The 19,544-nt window shown below is 61.7% G+C and overlaps 1 protein-coding gene across 1 annotated transcript in view; it reads right to left on the reverse strand.

The window, feature by feature from the left end:
- Window positions 1-18,606, reverse strand: part of QSOX2 (quiescin sulfhydryl oxidase 2) — a gene marked incomplete at its 5' end in the record, with an annotated part of 30,515 nt that extends 11,909 nt beyond the window's left edge. The window contains 5 exons of the mRNA XM_047093712.1: window positions 1,427-1,517; window positions 1,663-1,768; window positions 2,434-2,482; window positions 4,383-4,483; window positions 18,207-18,606. Coding sequence (XP_046949668.1) covers window positions 1,427-1,517; window positions 1,663-1,768; window positions 2,434-2,482; window positions 4,383-4,483; window positions 18,207-18,606 — 747 coding nt within the window. The remainder of the gene's footprint in view (window positions 1-1,426; window positions 1,518-1,662; window positions 1,769-2,433; window positions 2,483-4,382; window positions 4,484-18,206) is intronic.
- Between the last annotated feature and the right edge of the window lie 938 nt (window positions 18,607-19,544).

A 19,544-nucleotide genomic window follows, 5' to 3' on the forward strand; every position in this document is an offset into this window, starting at 1 on the left:
ACGTCATTCAGAATAAATCCGTATTTATCTGCTCTCTGAGCCAGGCTCATCTTCATTTTCACTGCGCTCTCAGGGCAGGGCAGCCCCACTCAGCAAGCTCACGGACTCTAAAGAAAGTGTCTGCCCGAGAACTCGCCCTGGGCCTCCTGGGCCAGCACGTCCTCCACAGGAGTGGCGTCCAGGGGACGAGCACACTCACCCCCACTTAGGGAGACGGGGCCGCGGCCCCGGCCCGGAGCTTCCCTCGACACAGGGGGCCGCGCACCAGGAGGCCAACCTCATCCCGGGACGGCGGCCCCCTGAAGTGCCGGCAGGCTTCCGGCGGGCCGGTGCCTCCCTCGACCTGCCCCTGTCCCATCCTGCTCAGGCCGAAGGCACGGCGACGGGGATGTGGCAGCAGAAGGACCCCAGGAGGGCAAGTCGGGGGCCGGACGGCGTGAAAGGCGCCCCTCGGGCCTGGCATGTGCCGCCACAATCAGGTGCAGAAGCGGCATCCCTGGCCTCTCAGCCACAGAACCAGCGTGTCCTGAACGGGGCGCTTCACGCAGTGCGGCAGTCACCGGACTCCGGTGAGCTGAGTGCATCTGCTGGAGCTGGCCACGCTCGAGCCCAGCGGCGGGCGGCCCTCCGGGGAGAGGTCGGGCCGCCTGCCCCAGGGGGAGTGGTCCCCGCTCGGGCCTGCGTGCGGGATGTGGGGGAGCCTAAGAGCGCCGGTGAGAGAGGCAGCCTGGGGACGGCGTGGGGGCGGCACACGAGGATGCCGTGCGGTGGCCAGTGGCTGCGCCGGCCCCCCCACCGGGAGTCCCAGCCGGCCCAGAGAAGGTGGCACCGAGTCGTGTCGCCACCAGACTCGGAGGGCACGGGGAGGAGGGGCGGCGAGGCGGGCGATCGCTAACGTCCGCAGCCTTGGCCCGAGTGCATGTCAACGGGAGCTCCCGCGGGGAGCACGTGGTCTCCCGCCCCGTTTCCAGAGCCCGCGGAGGGGGGTGGCGCGGCTGGGAGGTGAGGGTTTCCTGTCCCCCCCCCCCCCCCCGGTGTGTCTGGGGCCGGCGGCGAAGGCTTCAGAGCCGCACGTGAGAGACCAGAGCAGAAAAGGTCCACGACGGGAATGACGTTTTAGAGTCTTGGATTTGGGAAAACAAGTGGGCGTGCACGACACAGCCAAGAAAAAATCTTGATGGCAGCGCATAAGAAATAAAGGGCCTCAAGGAAAAAGGCAGCGTGTCCTGGGAACGGGTGCGGAGGGGCCGCCCTCCCGACGGCCCGTAAATCCGCCACCGTGCTGAGCAACGCCGCGCCTGCATTCCAGGAATCAACAAGGACGAACGGGAACAGCACCGAGCAGAGGCCACGGGCATTCCCACAGAGCGGCCGGATCACAGCACGAGGTGCCACGGGGAAAGACAGACGCAACAGACGCAGTTACCTCCCGTCCAACATAGGAGCTGTTGTTCTCGAACAGGATGGCCACGTAACGGCCATCGCGGCTGTCCAGGAGCGAAAGGATGTCACTGGGCCTTTTAGGGGAAAAAAGTGGCTTTCAGTGCCTTCAAGAGCAGTGAGCGGGCTGTCGTGTGCCAGGGCCCGCGTCACTCGTGCAGACCCGCACTCTGCACAATTACTCTCGACCCCCAACGCCCCCGTTTACGCACAAGTACGCACCGGACGGGGCCCAGAGGCGGGCAGGCAGGGGGCCTGTGTCCGTCCGTGTGGTTCTGCAGGAAGTCGATCATCGTCCGCCTCACCGTCTGTAGCTCTCGGTCGGGCCCTGTGGGGAACCACACCGCATCACTGCCGCCCACCCCAGGGCCCCCCAGGGCGCGCAGAGGGGCTCGCCGGTGGCCGCCCAGAGACCGCGGTGGGCTCGCACATCAGGAGACGGCACGGAGACCCGTGTGGGAGCCGATGGGCAACAGGGGCGAATCCCCCACCCACAGCGTGGAGGCGAAGCGGCCGGGCGTGCCTCAGCCCCACCTACGCCACGCTCCCAACGGGCACAGTGACCTCTGACGTGAGCCGCTGCCGCCCGGGGACGGGCCGGTCATGTGCTGGAGCCTGACCTGGGTGGGCGCTGGCTACCTGGGTGGCTGTCTCATAAAACACGTGAGGTGAGCATTTGTGTGTGATCTGTGCACTTCTCCAAATGCCTTGTGAATAAAAAAGTTCACTTAAAAACAAAAATTCCACCACCGAATGGGCCAAGGCAAAGCATAAAATTCTCGCTGACAGGATGCACGTTGGAACCCTCCAAGGAAAGGCAGGTCGGACAGGACTGATGCGGGTGTGTCGGGGGGGGGGGGGGTGTCGGAGTGGGGGGAGGGGGGACGGGCAGACAGACCCCAGCAGGGGCTCGCTGTGCCCTGAAACCACCCCCGCTTTAATGGCTTTAGGCAGCGATGCTGAGAGAGTGAAATAGAAAGCTTATGTCCTTACCTTTAAAATTTTCTCCAGTTATAAACTCCTTTGTAAATGCCTTGAAATACTAAGAGGAAAAACAGGACAAGTAAGAAAGAGCCTCATCTGGTGTCTGTGCAAATATTTAAGCAAGGGAATGACCATCAGCTTTAAAAAAAAAATCTTCTTTTTTAACATTTATTCATTTTTGAGAGAGACAGAACGAGAGCAGGGTGGGGGCAGAGAGAGAGGGAGACACAGAACCGGAAACAGGCTCCAGGCTCTGCGCTGACAGCACAGGGCCCGACGCGGGGCTCGAACCCACGGACCGTGAGATCGTGACCTGAGGCGAAGTCGGACGCCTAACCGACTGAGCCACCCAGGCATCCCTGGAGAGCGACCGTCATCTTAAAGAAAGCTTTATTTAGTTCATCTGCTTGAGATGACGTTAAGCGATAGCGAACCACGCGTTTCTATGTGTGTCTGTGGATGTCAGTGTTTCCGACCAGACTCACCCTGTGTGGGGTGAGGACTGACCACAGTTCTGCTGTTTACATTCTCTGACCCAACGGGGCTAGAGGCCAGAGGGCTCAACAGGCACTTTCCCTGACTCGTGGAATCAAACGCGCATCCTAAGAGTTGGCTCTAACGCTCTAAGACACAAAGGACTTACAGGAGAGTGCCAGGTGCTATGTCTCTGAGCAGAAGAAAAGCTTTTTTACTAAAAGAGACATCAAAGACAGTGAGAAGACCGTCACAAACCGGGTGAAGACATTTCCAGTTCTCACAACTGGAACAAAAATGTTAGTATCGGGGCGCCTGGGTGGCTCAGTCAGCTGAGTGTCCGACTCCGTTTCGGCTCAGGTCACGATCTCACGGTTTCATGGGTTCGAGCCCCACATCGGGCTCTGCACTCACAGCGGGCAGCCAGCTTGGGATCCTCTCTCTCTCCCTCCCCTGCTCGTGCTCTCTCAAAAATAAATATTAAAAAAATAAAAAATAAATAAAAAAGAAGAAGAAGAAGGGGGGACACCGGGCCCATGAACAAAAGACGTGGCCGTGGTCATGGGTCAGACTCGAGCGAGCGCTCCCAGCAGCCTCGCCCGGAACAGGCCGAGTGCCAGCGGTGCCACCGGCACCCGGGGTGGGGGTGGGCAGGTTCCCAGGTGACTAAGGCCGACGAGCCTCCGCCACACCCTGCAGTGGGGGTGCTCCGGGCCGCACCCTGTTCACAAGAGACAAGGCCCAGCTCACACCCAGCGCGACGCTGCACGTGTGCAGCGAGAACAAAACGAAACAGGCGAGAGCGCAGGGGACGTGCTCCGCAGGGCTCACGAGACGCGACGGGGCGGGGGCGCCAGGCCACACAGGGCACAGGGCTCGAGCGCCGAGCGGGAGTGGAGGGGACACAAAGCTCCCTCGGAGGGGACTTCTGAAGGCACCGCGAGTGTTCTGGGCAGTGAATACCTCCCCACGCACTCCCACTCGCGTGCCGGCAAGGGCCACGCCCCTTCACACCTGGAAGGGATCCCTTCACCCTCCGCCCCCAGTGGAAGAAACGGGTAAGACCCGCCTGTGGGTCTCCAGGCGTCACTGGGACAACCTGGCCCGGCCCCGTGCAGGCGGGAAAGGCCCGGCCGGACACGGACGCGAGGGGGTGGAGAGACCTGCCCCCCGAGCTGCGACGGCAGCTCCCGAGCACCCCCGTGCCCGCCGGGTCGGCAGACCCCGCCTCCCCCGTTCCCGCGGGGCGCCAGTGGGGGCCCGGGGCGTGCGTGCGTGTGCACAGCCCACAAGGGGCGGAGCACAAGAGGGGGCCCCGGGCCAACGAGCTCCTCTCAGCTGAAGCCACAGGCCCGCGCCTGCCAGAGTGCCGCGGCTCCCCCCCCCCCCCCCCCCCCCCCCCCCCCCCGTGATCGCAGGGAGGGAGGGAGGACAGAGGGCGGGCGGGGAGCCGGCCCGCCCACGGAAGGCAGGGCGGTGCTCACCCGGAAGGTGGGATAGAAGTGGACGTCGTAGGCTCGGCACACCTCGTGATTCTCCTCCTCCGCGCAGTCCAGGGCGGCGACCCGGATGGCAGCAGCCCAGTCTGAAAGGCAGGAACGTGACCTTCGGTGTGGCGGTCTGGCCCGCATCCGCGCGGCCACCGTCCCCGACCACGCGGCAAACTGCTCCCGCTCCTAACCGGGCACATCCCAGACGCACAGAGGCAGCAGGTGCACCCGCGGAGGACGCAGACCGGGTCCGGGACGTTTCGTGCCAACACTCCCAGGCACGCGCTCCAGTGAGAGACAGGCCCCCAGCGCGGGACCGGCCGTCTCTCTAGGAAGTGCTTCCCCCTTTCCCGTCTGTTACGGAAAAGTCCTGCACGTGCATGCCACCGAGGTGACGCCACGGCAACGCCACGACCCTCAGCTCAGCATCGACGGCCATCTGCTCCCGCCAGGCCCCGCTGCCGGGTCATGGCCAGCAGCGGCCCCGGCCACCCCGAGTCACACAGACACGCGCTCTACTCCGGGCTCACGGCTCCCTAACTGCTCCCTTTGCCCCGTGAGAGTCTGACGGGGCGCCTCCGAGCGGCAGGTGTCTCACCCACTGCTCCGCGAACCCCGCACACCCTCGTTGAAGACCCCGGGTCCTCTGTCCTGCGGCTCCGACCATCGGGCTGTGTGGCTGCACCCCCTCCCCCCGGATCTTCTGAAACCTGCACACCTTTGGGGAGACGGCTTCCTAGGTGGCGATGCGCGCTCCCACCAGGAGGCGGGGGACCCCTGGCCGCCCTCCTTCCTACTGATGGCCCGCTGAACGCACGAACTCCTGAGGGCTGCAGCTAGACGGGGTGCCCCATCTCATCCCTGCTTCGCTTATGGGCGGGACACGGCTGTACAGAGGAACCTAGCTCACGGCGACCCTGAGGCAAGGTACACACAAGGGAGACAGGTGCTCGGCTGGGCCCAGTGGTCACCAGCCTCAAAGGCACAACTTTGACATCCTCCAAAAAGTGAGGTTCTCTCTTTGAGACATTTGATCCTGGGGCACCTGGGCGGCTCAGTTGGTTAAGCATCTGACTCTTGGTTTCAGCTCAGGTCACAATCTTGCGGTTCGTGAGTTCGAGCCCCACATCAGGCTCTGTCCTGAAAGTGCAGAGCCTGCTTGGGGCTCTCCCTTTCTCCCTCTTTCTCTGCCCCTCCCCAGTGCTCACTTGCTCTCTCTCTCTCAAAATAAATAAACTTTTAAAAAAATTAAAAGAAAAGAAAAAACACAAACATCTGATCCCTTTCCCTAGGGTTCCGGTTATACAGCCAAGCACCCGCACACTGGCTCCTGAGGGGACTGCACGTAGGTCGCGGGGAGACAAAGCCCAGGTGGAGACCCAGGCGCCCCACACACTGGCTGCCCTGGGGGATGGGCCGGTCCCCCTCACGGTGTCCTGCAGTCCAATGACTTCTCAGTGGGGACGCACGGCCGTCCCCGAGACACCGACCGGGCTCTTTGCTGCCTCGTGTTCGGATGTGACACCACTGGCCTGAACCAGTGACCTGGTTACAAATCACGTCACAGGTTTGTTCTGGATTCTAACTATGACCCTAAACCTCAGAGGTTACATCAGCAATATGCCCGGAAGGAGCGAGAATGCCACTTGTGCTTAAAAATACACACCTTTCGGGGCTCCTGGGGGGCTCAGTCGGTGGAGTGACCGACTTGGGCTCAGGTCACAATCTCGCGGCTTGTGAGTTCGAGCCCCGCGTCGGGCTCTGTGCTCACGGCTCAGAGCCTGGAGCCTGCTTCAGATTCTGTGTCTCCCTCTCTCTCTGCCCCTCCTCCGCTCATGCTCTGTCTCAGAAATAAACAAACAAACAAAAAAAAGAAGTGGCAGAGGATTAAAACTCTCCTCGACTTTAAAAAATACACGCCTGTCTCCCCCACAGTTATAAAAAAGATTTACCAGTACGTATTTTTTTAGTTTCTTTACTTTGACAGAGAGAGAGACAGCGCGCACGTGTGGGGGGTGGCGGAGGGGCAGAGAGAGGGCGAGAGCGAACCCCAAGCAGGCTCCGCGCAGTCAGCACAGAGCCCGACTCGGAGCTCAAACCCGTGAACCTTCAGACCACGACCTGAGCCGAAGTCAAGAGTCGGACACTCACCCGACCGAGCCCCCCAGGTGCCCAAGGTTTACCAGTATTGACACGACGCAGAGGACAGAGTGGAAAAAACCACAGCCGTCTTTCGCAATCGATGGCCAAGTCCTGTTCCGCTTACGTGGCTCCCCTGAAACCAACTCCGGTCCCGAGGCCGTGGATGGGAACGGGAGTCACGGGACCTTCCCGAATCACAGGCCACATCTTTCCGGAGTCTCGAATTACATGGAACTCAGGACGAACAGTTAATACTCTCATCCAATTAGTGCGGCAGATGGCCCAACGCGCGGGGCTCAGCGCGGGCTCCCTCCACGCGTGGCCCCCCACCGCCCACGAGGCCCCCCGCCCTCCAGCGGCCCTGTGGGGGGAGCCCTTCCCCGCCTGTCATCTTTGCTTCTGTTCCCATCCATCTTGCCAAAGCGCCTCCTATTTGCTGCCTCTTTCTTGCCTCACAAACGCAATTTCCATGACGTGCTTTCATTTCATGTTTAAAAAAAGGAAAAGCACCCGCTACCCAGAAAAGGTATGTAGGAAAATGAAAAACTGCCCTGAGGGCCAGCACTGAGCATTGGATATAATCCCGACGAATAATCAAGCCGGACCAGAAACAGAAAAACGACGCTAAGAATGCGCTCCGAGACGCTCACTACGGTCTGGTTTCACGGCGGGACTCGGTCCGACTTCCTCGTTCTTCACATTTTCCCCACTAGGTACGTCTTGTGGGCAAAAGCAAACACACCCACAGTCGAGCCTCCAGGATGCGGAGACTGTGTCCCGTGCACCCGAGATCTGCTGGCTCTGTGACCCCTGCTCAGCTCCCACCCTCCTGGAGTCCTCGGCGTGAAGAGGCTGCACACGGCACCCCACAGAGCAGCCGCCACGGGTCACGACGCGGCAGGTGACAATGACGCGAAGCAAAATCGGACCCAAGGCCACGGTGGTGCCGACCACATTTTCACAACCCTCCTGAGTGTCCCACGGCACGAGAGACCAAGAGACCACGCGAACACGCAGACTTCACGCGGGGCTGGTAGGAACGGCTGTGAGCCCCGCACCCAACAACTCTGTAACCCCGAAGGCAAGACTCCGGGCACTGAACCCTGGGGAACACGGGCCCGTCAGGCTCGCAGCACCTGCTCCCAGGCTCAGTCCGCTGGCCCAGACCAGAGCGAGGCCTCGGAACTGCCCCCGGTCCCTTGCCCGCCTCCACAGCCCCCCAGCCCTGGGACCCTGGGACCCTGGGACGCAGCAGCCGGCCGGGAGGACCCTGGCCCCGTCACGTGCGCACGGCCGGCTCTCAGCACGAAGGATACAGCCCGTGTTCCTGGGCGGCGTCCCCACCAGGCCTCCTGTGCTACCGACCCTTCCAGTAGACTTCACGCTCCCCCACCCCGGCATCTGCTGGTTGTTCCGCCGTAAGGAGGAGCACGTCCTTTCTTAGCACTGAACTACGTGACTCCTTCAATTCCAACCTTGGCTGGAAGGGGCCCGGAGGGTGCCCAGCCCCCAGCAAGGCATGGGGTCTGCAGGTGAGACCACTTCCTGTGTGTCCCCGGGACCTTCCCGAGGGAGCACTTCGTGGCACATTTCATCAGCTGACCTGTACCCTCCTCTCCCTCATTCGCTCCTCCCCTCAAGCCACAGACGGGTCTGAGCACACTCCTGCCCCAGGACCTTTGCACCCGCTCTTCCTTGGGTGCAGCACACTTGCCTCTGATCTGCACTTGCTGCTTTATTGTCAACTTCAACACAAACGTCACCTCCACAGAGAGGCCTTCCCTGATTCCCTGCCCAAGCACAGTCAACATGACAAGAAAAGCTCCCTACCAGCCTTGCTTCCAGAACAAAGTAAACTACACAGAGCCTCATGCTCTCTTACCACGTCATCCACCACGGAAGTCTCTCTGTGAAACAGGCAGGACGTCACAGAAGAGGCGGCTGGGGGTCAGAGAGGCTGAGGAATCCGCCCAGGGTTCAGAACCAGCTGCCCGTCACCCACTGTCACAGGCACGTAGAGCGCATGAGACAGGTGTCCACCGACCGGCAAGTTCCTCAACGTGCTGTGGGTGTCTTCCCACAACAGTCTCCTCCCTCTACCCTACCGCCCACAGACAGGAGACATTCCCCGTTCCCACCCGCCCCTCCCACTCCTCTGACCCCACACATTCACGCGTGGGAGAAACCAACGGCACCCACCTCTTCAGGGAGCCCCTGCACACGGCGTGCTTCCTTCTTTTTTTTAAATTTTTTTTCAACGTTTTTATTTATTTTTGGGACAGAGAGAGACAGAGCATGAACGGGGGAGGGGCAGAGAGAAAGGGAGACACAGAATCGGAAACAGGCTCCAGGCTCCGAGCCATCAGCCCAGAGCCCGACGCGGGGCTCGAACTCCCGGACCGCAAGATCGCGACCTGGCTGAAGTCGGACGCTTAACCGACTGCGCCACCCAGGCGCCCCGGCGTGCTTCCTTCTTAAATGCACAGAAAACCCATTCTTTGGAAAAACGACCTCTCCTCGCATTCCCAGCATATTTCCCACGGCCTCTCCCTCCAACGGTGGCCGTATCCCCACGGGCAGGAACCGTGTCGGGAGGGTGCGGAGCCCCAGCCCGAGGAGGCCGGATCACCTCTGGCGCCTCGTCCCGCACTCAGTGCTCTAAAAGCGCTCTGGTCCCTGCCGTCCCAGCTAAGCCTCACATCCCAGCCTGGGATGAGACTGTCACCACTCCCCCTCCACAGGTGACGGAACCAAGCTCAAAGGCCCCAGGGGTAAGTGAGGGGTGCCCGGCGTCTGCCCCCCTCGCCCTGGCCTCCTGGCTGCCCCGGCCACGAGGAGCCCTCTGCGCCTGAGCGGAGCCATCCTTTGACCTCGAGGTAGTAAGTAACTAGGGAGGCACAGCAAGTACCAGGCGGCTAACGGTCCTCACCTCCCAGGCCCCTTCCTCTCCAGGACACTCGTGACACGTTTCCCCCGAGCTCTGCTTTTCCAACGAGCTCCACGCAGGGCGAGCCACGCACGACTGGCAGACCAACTCTCCCGGCTCGGCGCTGACGACGCCCCATCCCGCGAAGGCGGGGAATCTTTCCTGCCTGACGGGGGGTGGGGGGAGACACCGGGGTGGAGGGAGAAGCAGGCGAGGGCGTCAGGGCAGGCCGGGGCCGGCTGCGCCGGGGCGGGAGCGGCATGCAGAAGCACCCCGGGAGCCATCCAGGCTCGGGCAGCCCGCCCCTGTCAGGGCTCCGAGGGTGGCAGCCAGCCGGGGCCGGGCCACGGCCCTGAACGGCCCCCAACGGCCCCCAGGGTCCCGGGAGCGGGGCCCTTCTCAACCAGCCACAGTCCAGACGAGCGCTTTCTGCCGGTCCCGTCGCCCCGGTGCACCTCACCGCCACCTGCCCCCAGCAGCCGCACTGCACAGGCGCCCAGGTTCCCAGTCAGTCGCGTCCCGGCGGGTCCTGGCCTCTGCGCCCTTTACTGAGCTCGTTCCCATTGGCCCTCCGGGTGCCCCCGAGAGGCCTGGCCTGTCTCAGCAGCGGCGTGCCACGTGACATGGGGACCCCGTCCGGAGGCAGATGCGCAGCCCACGTGCTGCCCTGCCTCTTACCAGGTTTGGAGACTCTGGACAACTTACCAGTGTCTGTAACTCAGCTGCCGCACCTGTAAGACAGAGGCCAGGGAATGACCCGCTAAGGGGGCCGCGAGGACAGACGGGCTAACGGCCACACCCCGCTCGCAGCTGGGAAGCGTCTGCTACTAGAATGTGCTCCGAGCGCTCACCACGGCCAGCAGAGCAGCGGCGAACTCCCGACGACCCCAGGCACTGCCATCCTAGGGGACACTGGGGACCGCCTGGGAGGGGAGGGGAGGGGGGGGGGAGACAGCTCTGGGTGGAGAGCAGCAGGTGGCAGGGAGGGCGGCCATGCAAACAGCTCCAGAGTCAGCGGTGGGGCCAGTCCCTGAGAAGCTGCAGGTGTTGGGGGCCTGTCCTTTGTCCCAGGTGGCACTGACGCGCACAGGGAACCCAGAAACCCCTGCAGGTGGTGAGTGACCGACGGCGTCACCATGGCAGCAGCACAGGGTCCCGGTGTCAGAGAGGCCACAGAGTGCGTGCCTCCCCCCTCTCGGTGTCTCGTGACATCAGGGAGGCAGCCTTCCTTGGGGCTCCGGCAGCTCCAGCGAGAGAGGTCGAGACGGCTCCTCTGCGGTCTGTCCGCAGCCCAGCACACGGATTCTGGGTAGACGGGGCGCCCCCGCCCAGCCCGAGACCCACGGCCAGTCGGATGTTCACTTTCGGCCACCACCTCTGGCCTCAGAGACTCTGGAGGAACCGGGCACAGGTCACGGGCAGAGTAGCCACATTCTCCGTCAAAGGCGCCGAGGGTGAGGGCGAGGGTGGAGGGCTCTGACTCAGCAGGTCAAGCCCCCCGGACCCCTGCCCGCGGGCCTCACCCAGCCCAGGCTGCGGGCAACCCCTGCCCACTTGCTGTCTCCACTTGGCGCCCCAGGCTCGACCTCCCGGAACGTGACTGAAAGAGGCCCCTGGGTCCTCCACCCGCTGTGTCCTGGGAAGGCGGGGGGGGGGGGGGGGGGGGCGCCGGCTGCTCTCCCGGTGAGGGGGAGACAGGTGGGAAACGCTCGGTCTGGGCCGCAGATGCCGCCACAGAGAAACGAGGCGGTGCAGACGGAGGTCACCAACGCTGGTTTTTCAGCCTCCCAAGCGCCTTCGACTTTCCCAGGCACCCGGGGGGTGGACCCTGCCCTTTGAAATAGGGCACAACCGCTGGGGGCTTCAAGATGAAAAAGATAAAGAGAAACCTTGGTTTCGCCGGGTTTTCAACCCACTGCTTCTTCTCATCACAACAGCGAAAGGCCAGAGTCGCAGTGTCGCCCGGAGAAGCAGGGTGCTTGGCAAGCCCGGTGCTTCTGAAATGCCTTGCAGGGCCTCCAAGAGAGCGTAAGGCTGCGGGAACCTCTGCTCCGACATCGCTGATAAAGGCACTCGGTAAATTCACCAGCGTGAGGGCTCTAGACAGCGAACCCACCCGCGGCCAGTGTCAGGGCATAGTTTTCAAAGAGCTAAAGGCATGACTCGGAAAAGCGCAGGATGAACAGGTACCGAAGGGCCCCGTCAGGGTGCGCGGACCGGGCCCAGGGCCACCAGGAACAGCCTACGAGACAGGCCCTCCAGCGCCCGACAGGGCAGGAAAACCCTAGCGTTTGGGGTTCCTCTTCCGGACAGAAGCTGTCCGTTCCTCTACCGAGAAGGTCTGTGAGCCAACGCGTAGCCTCAGAGGCAAAGCCCTTAATCACGGCCATCACGCAAGGTCAAACCCAGACACGTTCCCCCGGAAAGCCAGCCCTCGGGGGAGCCTGTGAGGCGAGGCCCCGGTGACACTGAGGACGCGAGACCCACCTTCTTCTCACATTTCTAGGTTTTAGACGTTCCTTGATGACAGGACTTAGAAGAAAACTAGCTCACTGTGGAAAAGCGACTGGCATCCGCCGAGCGCGGGAACAGCGGCCACGAGTCCCCGTGCCCGCCCTGCTCCCAGAAGGAAAGACACCTCACTCGGCACGTCTGACCAGAACCGGACCACCACCTGGTTACAACGCTGAAGGGCCCGCTCCGAGACGCCGCCCCCCCCCCCCCCCCCCCCCCGCCGAAACACCACGGTCCTCCTTCCCGCCCAGACCCACCACCCCAAGTCTGGCCCGCATCGTCCCATCCCAACCGCCACCCCCATCGGCCGCTGGCCCTGGTTCTCCAGGGAGCAGGCGCAGATTTCTTAACGTAGACACCAGAGCAAATGACCCCCTACTTGAAGCCACTCTGCTTTCCCGCTGCTCAGGAATGAGGACGCGGTTCGCCCAGCCTCTGGACCCGGAGCCGCCGGCTTCCACCCGCGGGCACCTCCCCACCTCCCCACCCTGGAGCCACAACAGCCACGTGCACAGTCCTCTGGACACCTGCCGTCCTGCCTGTCTCAGGGCCTTGGCACTGGCCGTGCCCCTCGCCCCTCATCTGCTGAGTGTCGAATGCCAGCCGAGGCCTTCCCCCGCAGCCCCGTGCCAATTCCATCATCCTGGTTATTTTCCCAGGATTTAGGAGCTGCGGTCAACCTCATTTTGTTTGTGTCTCCGTCAGCGCCCCTTCTTCTGGAACACGGGCCCCACTCGGACCTTCCCAGGGTCGTTCACGGTTTCTCCGCACCTGCCAGCGCCGCGCACAACTCAGGACAGGTCCCGACGTGCAGAGTCAACGCAGGGCAGACATCAGGCTCTACTCGCACAGGGAGCGGGGGGCTCAAGGCAGCACGGACGGGCCGAGGACAGGGGCAGCCGCCTGCCCGGGCTCCTCAGCACCCCGCCACCAGGCGCGTCTGCACAGCGCCCCTCGACACAGCACTCCGCTCGGCCGGTTCAAAGCTGGGCTGGCCGTCCTGGCGGGAGGAGGTGCTGACACCTCACCAGGCCTTTGTCTTGGGGAGGAAGGCTGCTCACGCTAGGCTAGGCTAAGCTAGGCGGGAAGGCTCCTGAGGGAAGCAGATGAGGGAGAATTTCGGTTACAGAGACACCGGCAGTCAGACTGCCCGGGCAGATGGAGGCATTCAGGGCGACACAAAAGACACAGTCCGTTTCATCAAGTAAAATGCAAAGCATCTCAAAGGTCTAGCTTCAGGGTGTTGGCCACATTCAACTTGTACCCTCCCCTCCTCCTGCCTCTCCCACCTGTCTGGATCCCACCACACAAAGGAGAGAAACACTCTAAACTGAATGCAAATTGCCTGCTTTGGGGACAAAGTCCTAAAGCGGGGGTAAAGGGCACCAGCTGGGAGGCACGCGCCTCCAGGGGCATCCACTGGGGGCATGGGGGCGGGGGTCGCAACGCAAGTCCTGCTCTGCTCTCCTCACAAGCCTGTTTTCAGTACCACAGGCTTAAAAAATCCTTGAGAAATAATTAGGCTTCTCTGTGAGAGCAAACTAATATTTATTGCAAGTTTACTTATCAAGGGACCCTATCACTTGACCTTCAGGATTAAGCCTTTTACCAGTACTGGTCAAGTTCTCATGAAAATGTCCATAGAAGCCTGATTTACAGTCCGGCATCGGTTAGTTCTAGAAAATGATTACAGCACAGAGTAATTAACCTCCAAGGTCTAAGAGGGAGCGAGAGGAGGGCTGTCTGGAAGGCGCAGGGCTGTTCCGTGGCTTCTCCGTCGTGGTGCAGGCTGGGCGGGGCGGGGCGGGGGGGGGGGGAGGTGCATGGATGCCCACGGTCCACCCACCACAGGACGCTCTTTTCCCCAGCGCAGGCCCCGTCCTGGGTGAGCAAGGTCTTTTCAGACAAACCTCAAGTTCAAGGGCAAGTTTGGTCTAGAGGTCTGGGTAGAAGTTGAGCCCACATACTGACAAGCAGAGGCCAGCAAGAGTTAGCTACAAGTCACTGGGGGTGGCTGGAGAGTTGGGCGCTCGTCTCAGCCTCCTCTGGGAGTGGAGGCGGGACGGGCTACCCATGGCGCCCTCGCCCCTCGGCGCAGTGGCCTTAAACTAGCCCCGCACCGTCCGGAGCGCTCGACGGGACACAGCCATCCCCATGCCCAGCGCATCTCCTGGCGAACTGCTGAAGCCTGGCGACCCCGCCTCGGGAGAAAGGAAAAGCCCCCGGCCCGTCCTCCCGGCCGCACTGATGACCTGTGTTCTCACACTGGCATCGCTGACCTTGGTGCCCGGTGGCGCTCCTCTGGCCGTGGTCATCACAGAAACCGGGCCTCCCTGGCGCGTCTCCCTTGGGCTGAAACCACAGCTGCCCAGGCAGGGGGCAGGGGGTACAGCGGCCTTTCCTGGGCCCATCACGAGCGGGCATCTCCACTGCCTGCCTCCAACCCCCAGACGGCCCTCTCCAGAGTTCAGGCGGGGAGCTCCCGGTGCCTCCTGGGGCTCCCTGCCTCACACACCCCTGCTGGCGGTGCGCCGTCACCCCCCCCCCCCCACGAACGCGGCCCGTGGGGGAACGCCAGCTCATCTCCAGGAGCCTGTGGCCTAGCCAGGTGGGCAGAGAGACCAGACCCGGTAGTGAGTGAGGAGCTGCAGGGGGGCGAGCCAGAGCACGGACACCGGAGCGGCCAGGACAGAGAGCCACGGGCCCCGGGGCCACCCGGCCTGGTGCTCAGCTGCGCGACCCAAAGTGAAGGACCCGGCCTCACTGGGCCCCAGGGCGACACCCGCTCACGTCTGCAGGACGGGAAGAGAAGGTGCGTGCTGTCGGTGACTGCCCACCGAGTCTCAGGCTCCCTCCCCTTCCTGCCTCATCTAGAATTCCAGGACCCATTACAGGAAATGTGCCCCTGTTTCCTCCAGACCAGTAAGAAGGGAGAGGGAGGCCCCGGTGACCCTCGACAGGGGCGCTCCTCCAGTGACCACGGTCTCCACGGAGACACCTCAAAGGCAGCGCGATGGTGGGGTGCTGCTGGGGGCCGCAGGTGTCTCCTGTCCGTAAAAGGAGGTGGCACCACAAACCGCTAACACCACAGCTCCAGGCTAAATGATTTCCGGGAACACAGCAGGGTTTTGTCTTACAAAGGACTCAGAAGTGACAGGCGTAAGCCAGATCCACACAAACACTGCAGGAACTCTGGGCTACACCCAACGTTAGACCTTTTGTTCGTTAAGCCGCCTCGTTACAAGGAAAAACATTTATTTTCAAAATCTTGAAAATGTCAGTTAATTGCCAAAGTTCAATCTAAGTCCTTCAGGAAAGCAAAGTACCCTCAGCTCTGAGCAGAAGACGCTTCCGGAGCGGGGGAGGAGCCTCACCCTCTCCAGACCACCCCTCAGGCCTTCTTCTGTCCATTCTGAGCAAATGGAAGCCGCCCCCCCCCCCCCGCCCCCAGGTGATGGTGGAGGGACCGCAGGGGAAACAGCGCTGCCCCCACCCCAGGCGATCTCACGGGGGAGCAGAGCCTGTCCCACCTTCTAGAAGTCAGACAGTGTTGAGGCGGGGGGGGGGGGGGGGGGGGAGCAGTGGATGGGGAAACGCGCCAGCTGGGTGGTCTCCATTTCAGGAGGGGTGGGGAGGGGCACCCATGGGGGCCCAGTGCAAGGTCCGCGTGCCCCGGGGACTGGACAGCCCAATTCACGGGTGACTGACGGCACCAAAGGGGTGACAACGGGAGTGAAGCCTGTGTTCACACAGGACATGGGGGGCAGTGGGGACCTGCTTCCCTTGGGGGCGGCCGCAGCTTCTCAGCGGTTCCACTGGGAGCGGGCCAGGATTAGGCACAAAAAGAGCCCTGTGGTCGATCACTCAGGGAGCAAAGGCTTCAGTTAGTGAACTCCAGGGGCACCTGGGTGGCTCAGTCGGTTAAGTGTCACGACCTCAAGCTGGAGCCCCGAGTCAGGTTCCATGCAGCGCCGACAGCTGGGAGCCTGGAGCCTGCTTCCAATTCTGTGTCTCCCTCTCTCTGCCCTCCCCGCGGGTGCTCTGTGTATCACTCTCTAAAACAAACAAACATTAGGGCGCCTGGGTGGCTCAGTCAGTTGAGCGTCTGACTTCAGCTCAGGTCATGATCTCATGGTTCGTGGGTTCGAGCGTCGGGTTCTGTGCTGACCGCTCGGAGCCTGGAGCCTGCTTGGGATTCTGTGTCTCCCTCCCTCTCTGCCCCTCCCTCACTTGTGCTCTGTCTCTCTCTCTCTCTCTCTCTCTCTCTCTCTCTCAAAAATAAATAAACATTTAAAAAAGGAAGGGGGACGCCTGGACAGCTCAGTCGATTAAACATCCAACGTCAACTCAGGTCGTGATCTCACTGTTGCGGGTTCGAGACCTCCGTCAGGTTCTGTGCTGACAGCTCAGAGCCTGGAGCGGCTTTGGATTCTGTCTCCCTCTCTCTCTGCCCCTCCCCTGCTCACACTCTGTCTCTCTCTCAAAAACAAATAAAGATTAAAAAATTTTTTTAAATAAACACACATAAAAAAATTGTTTAAAAAAAGTTAATGGGACTCCTTTTCTGGGGAATCCTTGTGTACTGGGACATCCACGAGGGGGAGTCCATATGCCACGTATCCTGGCCACGGGTGCTGGTGTCCCTGAGAACGGTGATCCTCTAGCCGTGGGGCTTGTGCTGACAGGATGCTGGGCCTCACGCCCGGTTTCAGACCCAGCAGACCCGGGTTGGGACCGACGGTGCGTCTCTAACAAGTCCCCAGGTGACCTCTCTTTGGGGACGCCATGTGGAACTCTCCCCAGTGCTGAGGCCCCTGCCTCCAGCAGCGGTTTGGCTCTCGGGACGCTTTGCCCAGGTGCCCCGCGGCTGTCCCCACTGTCTTTCAGACCACAGCTGCTTTTCACTTTCAGCCATATCTCCCTCCGTCCCAGGCCTTCATCCTGCCCGACGCGGGCAGCGTCCAATCCTTTTAAGATAACCTTACTTAGCTAAGGGTTGAGTGAATCACACCATCAGGTATGGGTTTTGCCGCTTTCATTTCCAGAAGAAACCTTTCTTCCAAGTTCCAGGGGCCATTTTCAAGGCTCCTTACACGCTGGTTCAACTACAGAATAGTTGCACATCTGTGTTTCTGCCACTGAGTGACAAACGAGAACTGAGAAGTTCTCTGCACTCTGAAAGTTTGTTTGTTCCCAAAGCGAAGGCTTTGAGAAAGCCCACTAAGGACTTGTCTGTCCACCTCCGTTCTGGCCACAGTGCCAAACACTTGGGACTTCAGAAAACATGAGATCAAAGAACAGGCCCTTCAGAATCAAAAGGCCCCAACTCCCCGAGGTAATACGAGAATGCATCTTAAAGACAATCTTTTACGATTCTGCACAAAACCCCTACTTAGGCTTTTAAGAAGTTTGGGAACCTGTTTAGTTATGAGAAAATCACAACGGAGTAGGAAAGGAGACTTAAAAAACAAAAGTGCTGGAAGAGAGTGTAGCAATTTGTTATCCTCTGGCCCGCGGAAATATGTAATTAGAGGTTAGCTGAGCACCAGCAAAGCAAGGGTCCTGCCAAACCTCACTCTCGCTGGGGACAGCACGGACTTCAGAGCGATTCACATGCCATGTAAAAGCCCGGCCGGCCTGCCGAAGGGAGCCGCAGACCCGCCCCCCACCCCCACCCCCAATTCTGCCACCGGGGCAGGCGAGTAACGAGGGACTGATTAGCACTTGGCAGCTTGATGAAACTGCCAACAACATAAAATGTAGCTCGGTGGATGTCCGGTCAACCACGGGCTGCGCCTCTAGGAACGAGGCGCCTCCCGATGACAGGCTCCGAAGGTCCTGTTTTGCCTCCACAGAGGTCTGCGGGGCATCTGGACGTCTGTCTAAGTTGCTGGCTCGCTCTGAGCATCCACCATAAGGCCAGAAGAGGGTGACGGCGCAGGACTTCAAGGGAAGGGGGCTCCGAGGCACGGAGACGGGGTGTGCGTCGGAAAACAGCTAGGACAAAGGCTGGGGGGAGGCACCGACGCTCTTCCCCAAGACCCTGGGAGGGGGGCTCCCCGGTCCGCAGCTGCGGAGTGCGGGCCGGAAGAGGGCTTCTCGCCGTTGCGACTCGAGGCCGCCAACGTGCCGGGCTGTCCCGGGGGGGGGGGGGTGGCTGCGGGGCCCGGGGAGGGGGGGGGGGCCGGGCCCGGCCGGCCGGCCGGGGTCGGGGGTCCCGCGCGGGCGCGCCTCACCTCGCACGTCCCCGGCCAGGGCCCGCCAGGTGGGCGCGTAGCCGATGCAGTGGCCGCACCACGAGGAGTAGAACTGCACGAGCCACGCGGCCGAGCTGTTGGCCGTGGCCCCGCGCACGCTGCCGCTGTCCAGCACCCACACGGCGTCCTCGCCCGCGCGGTACAGCCGCGCCGCGCCGCCCGCCCCCGGGCCCGCCGCCGCCGCCGCCGCCGCCAGCAGCACGAGCAGCGGAGGCAGCCGCCGGGCTCGGGTCGCCGTCGTCGCCGGGCTTCCCGGGCTGCGCGCCGCTGCCGCCGCCGCCGCCGCCGCCGCCCCGGCCGCCGCCATATTGGGAGTGCCGCGGCGCGCCTGACCTTTCACCCTGGCAACCGCCGTCACGTGCGCCGCGCGCGCCCGGCCCCGCCCCCGAGCGCCCGGCCCCGCCTCCCAGACGCCCTCCAGGCCCCGCCCCCGAGGGCCTGGCCCCGCCCCTCCCCACCCCAGGGTCGCCACATTTAGCAAACGAAAATGCCCCGTGTCTGAGATGCAAATTTAACGGGAAGTTCTTGGACTCGTAAACGATTGGCCGCTTATCGGAAATTTCCATTTAACTGGGGGTCCTGCGCTTCATCTGGAAACCCCACCTGGGGCTTCAGAGTGTCTGCTCCCCTGACCTTGACCTTTAAATATGAGATTTTTTATCTCTGGGAAACTTAGCAAGACATCCACACAGATTCAGATGTGTTATGGTGCCCAAGTTTAGGACTTTCCAGGTGACCTTTGCAGCCCTAGGAAGTAAAGCTTCCTGTGACTTTCTGCTTAATTCAACAGGAGACCTGGTTTTTACATTGCTATTCTTGATTGTTATGCATATCAACATTTTCTCTGAACTGTGTGACCAAAACAAAAAAGAAAGGAAGTACGTCGCAGAGCGGATATGAGTCAGCAACAGTCATTGGCCTGGAAGTTCAAATTCTTGTTTCGGGCCACTTGGCTCCTACACACGCCAGGCAGAGGAACTGCGTGTGCAAAGGCCCTGCGGTAGAAGGGACAAGCGCGTTCGAAGAAAAGCAAGGAGGCCAGTGTGGCTGGAGCAGAGTTAGCCAGGGGAAGAGAGGGAACCAGGGAAGCGGCCAAGAACAACACAGGGAGGGGCCTCACCAGGCAGGCTGCAGATTAGGGCCCCTGGCTCTGAAAGCCACGGTGGCCATCGGAGGATTCTGAGCAGAGATGTGGTTCTGCCCTTCTGGCTGCCGTGTGTTAGGGGCAGGAGGGAAAGCTGTGACAGGCTGTCACAGCCCTCCAAGAGATGGTGGGAATCAGGTGAGGGTTGGGTGGCAATGTTAGTGACAGTGTCA

Source organism: Lynx rufus, unplaced genomic scaffold, assembly GCF_022079265.1.
Source record: "Lynx rufus isolate CCGP_SWC_20201006 ecotype Redwood Valley unplaced genomic scaffold, mLynRuf1.p SCAF_36, whole genome shotgun sequence".
Lineage (NCBI taxonomy): Eukaryota > Metazoa > Chordata > Mammalia > Carnivora > Felidae > Lynx > Lynx rufus.